The sequence below is a fragment of the Eptesicus fuscus genome, chromosome 15 (assembly GCF_027574615.1).
Source record: "Eptesicus fuscus isolate TK198812 chromosome 15, DD_ASM_mEF_20220401, whole genome shotgun sequence".
In the NCBI taxonomy this organism is placed as follows: Eukaryota; Metazoa; Chordata; class Mammalia; order Chiroptera; family Vespertilionidae; genus Eptesicus; species Eptesicus fuscus.
Genome location: NC_072487.1, coordinates 24,300,796 through 24,302,829, shown reverse-complemented (window position 1 = coordinate 24,302,829; position 2,034 = coordinate 24,300,796). Strand labels below are relative to the sequence as shown.

The 2,034-nt window shown below is 55.2% G+C and overlaps 1 protein-coding gene across 1 annotated transcript; it reads right to left on the bottom strand.

The window, feature by feature from the left end:
* Positions 1 to 254: 254 nt before the first annotated feature.
* LOC114232742 (fibrous sheath CABYR-binding protein-like) lies at positions 255 to 1,802 on the bottom strand. The gene is made up of 3 exons (XM_028150484.2): positions 1,548 to 1,802; positions 918 to 1,278; positions 255 to 658 (listed from the first exon to the last, which is right to left on the bottom strand). Exons 1-3 carry the CDS (start codon positions 1,800 to 1,802, stop codon positions 255 to 257), a joined length of 1,020 nt encoding a protein of 339 aa, XP_028006285.2.
* Positions 1,803 to 2,034: the final 232 nt, after the last annotated feature.

Here is a 2,034-nt window from a genome sequence, read left to right as displayed (position 1 = left end):
AAACATATTTTTAGGAAGATTCCATTAAAAGGAATTTTCCAGAATATTTAAAGAAATAAAGACAGAAAGCAGATCAGGGTTTTCCAGGGGAAATGGGGTGGGGAGGGAGAACTGTTGGTGCTGGTTTCCTTGTGGGGTGATGGGACATCCTGCAACTTGACAGTGGTGATGCCTGCACAGCATCCTGATATACTCCATGCTCAGGAATGGCACCATTTCAAACACAAATGATAACTTTTATTATTTAAAATTAATTATACAATGGGGGAAATGAAGGGTAAGAACAGAAAAAATAAAATGATAAAAGCAACAATCCTCCAAAACCGCCACCAAACAATAAACATCAAAAGATAAAAAATTGAACCAAAGCATGGAGAACAGAAAAACAAAACAAAAAAGGAAAAGAAAAGGAAAAAAACAAGGTTGTCCCTTCTGACAGCTTGAGCACATTCAACAAGGGGCCCTTGAGCTGGGCCCTCCACAGGCAGCTCCTCCTCTGAGGCAGGAGCCAGCATGGGCTCCAGGGAGGGTTTGTCTGGGGCCGGCCCTGGCTCCACAGCTGCAGCTCGAGAGGCTGCTGGAGGTGGCAGGAACTCTGGAGGTGAAGATGCCTCCAGCTCTGCATCAGGAGGTGTCGCCTTTGCTTCCTGGGCTCGTGCTGGAGTTGGGAGAGGAGAAAAGATCACCCAGGTGCCTGCATTTCCATCTGTCCCCCAAAGACACAACACTGGGCACAGCCCAGGACCCACCACAGGACGTCCTCCATGCGCAAAGTCCAGCACATGGGTGGTCTGAGGCTGGTCTTTGCTCCTGACCAGGCTCTGGGGTGCTCCCTGTGTGTCTGGCAGCAATCCCTCCCCATAAGCTCCCATGCAGCTCCACCTCCAATCCCACCCTCACTTTTCCCAGCTTCTCACCCTTGGGCTCTGCCTCTTTCGGCTTCAGGTGCTCCTGGCCAGTCTGGTTGACATGGGCACCGTAGTCCAGGTCCCTGGTGAAAACTTTGCGCTGCCGGTGGAACCGGGGATGCTTTGGGGTTGGAGGCCTATAGAACCTGGTCGGCTTCGGGGTTGGAGGCCAGAAGAGCGTGGGCAGCTTCGGTGGAGGAGTCCCTGGTTGTCCATCCACGGGCTCTGGCTCCCCAGACGCCCAGGTGGCCACACGCACTTCAGGCCTGTCCTGGCCCTCGGTGGTGTGGCTCACCGGGCCCTCACTGCTGCCCATGTCACAGGGGCTTTCCTCAAGCAGCTGCTGCTCCTTTTTAACATAGGTTGAGCTCTGCAATGACAGTGACCATCAGCCAGTGGGGAGTCCTCAAGCCTGGCCCAGTCACTGCTGCTTGTGCCCCCTGCACCTTCTGCCCTGGATCAGGCCCAGCCCTGTTCCTGCTATGGGCAGGCCCTCCACACTTGAACCCCCTTCTACACACACACACCCACACCCACCCACACACACACACATTCATGGGGAAGGGTCATTGGGCTACTCAGGGGGGATCAGAGTGGTGGCCTGGCCCCAAGAAACCTCCCTGGGCCTCCCTGTGTTACCTTTGGGTTCCGCCGTGAGAAGGGCCACACCCGGCGTCTGGACTGAGTCCGGACCCAGCGGCGGGCACGTTGGCAAATACTCTCATCGCTGCCTCTCTTGAGGCCTCGACCTCGGCACACTGGGAGACAACATGAAAACATGGTGTCCTCTACAGTGCCTCTATCCGAGTGAGATGGGAAGGGGCAGTTATAGAATGGGGCTGCCTGGTTACCAGGGTTCCAGGGTTCCAGGTACTGTTCCAGGTTCTGTTCCATCATCAGGAAGTGAGGTCGCTGCTCTTGTCAGGAAGTGAAGTCACTGCTCTGGTCTGAGGACACACTCAGGCTAGGGGACCCAGGTAGTGACCAGTGGGCAGAAGCAGCAGCGACTACAGCTGGGCAGGGTTTGAGGCCTCCCAAACAGCTGCCGACTGTCATTGCAGAGTTCAGTCCAGGACATGGAGGAGCATCAGCTGGTCAACAAAGACCCCTCACCCATGTCCACCAG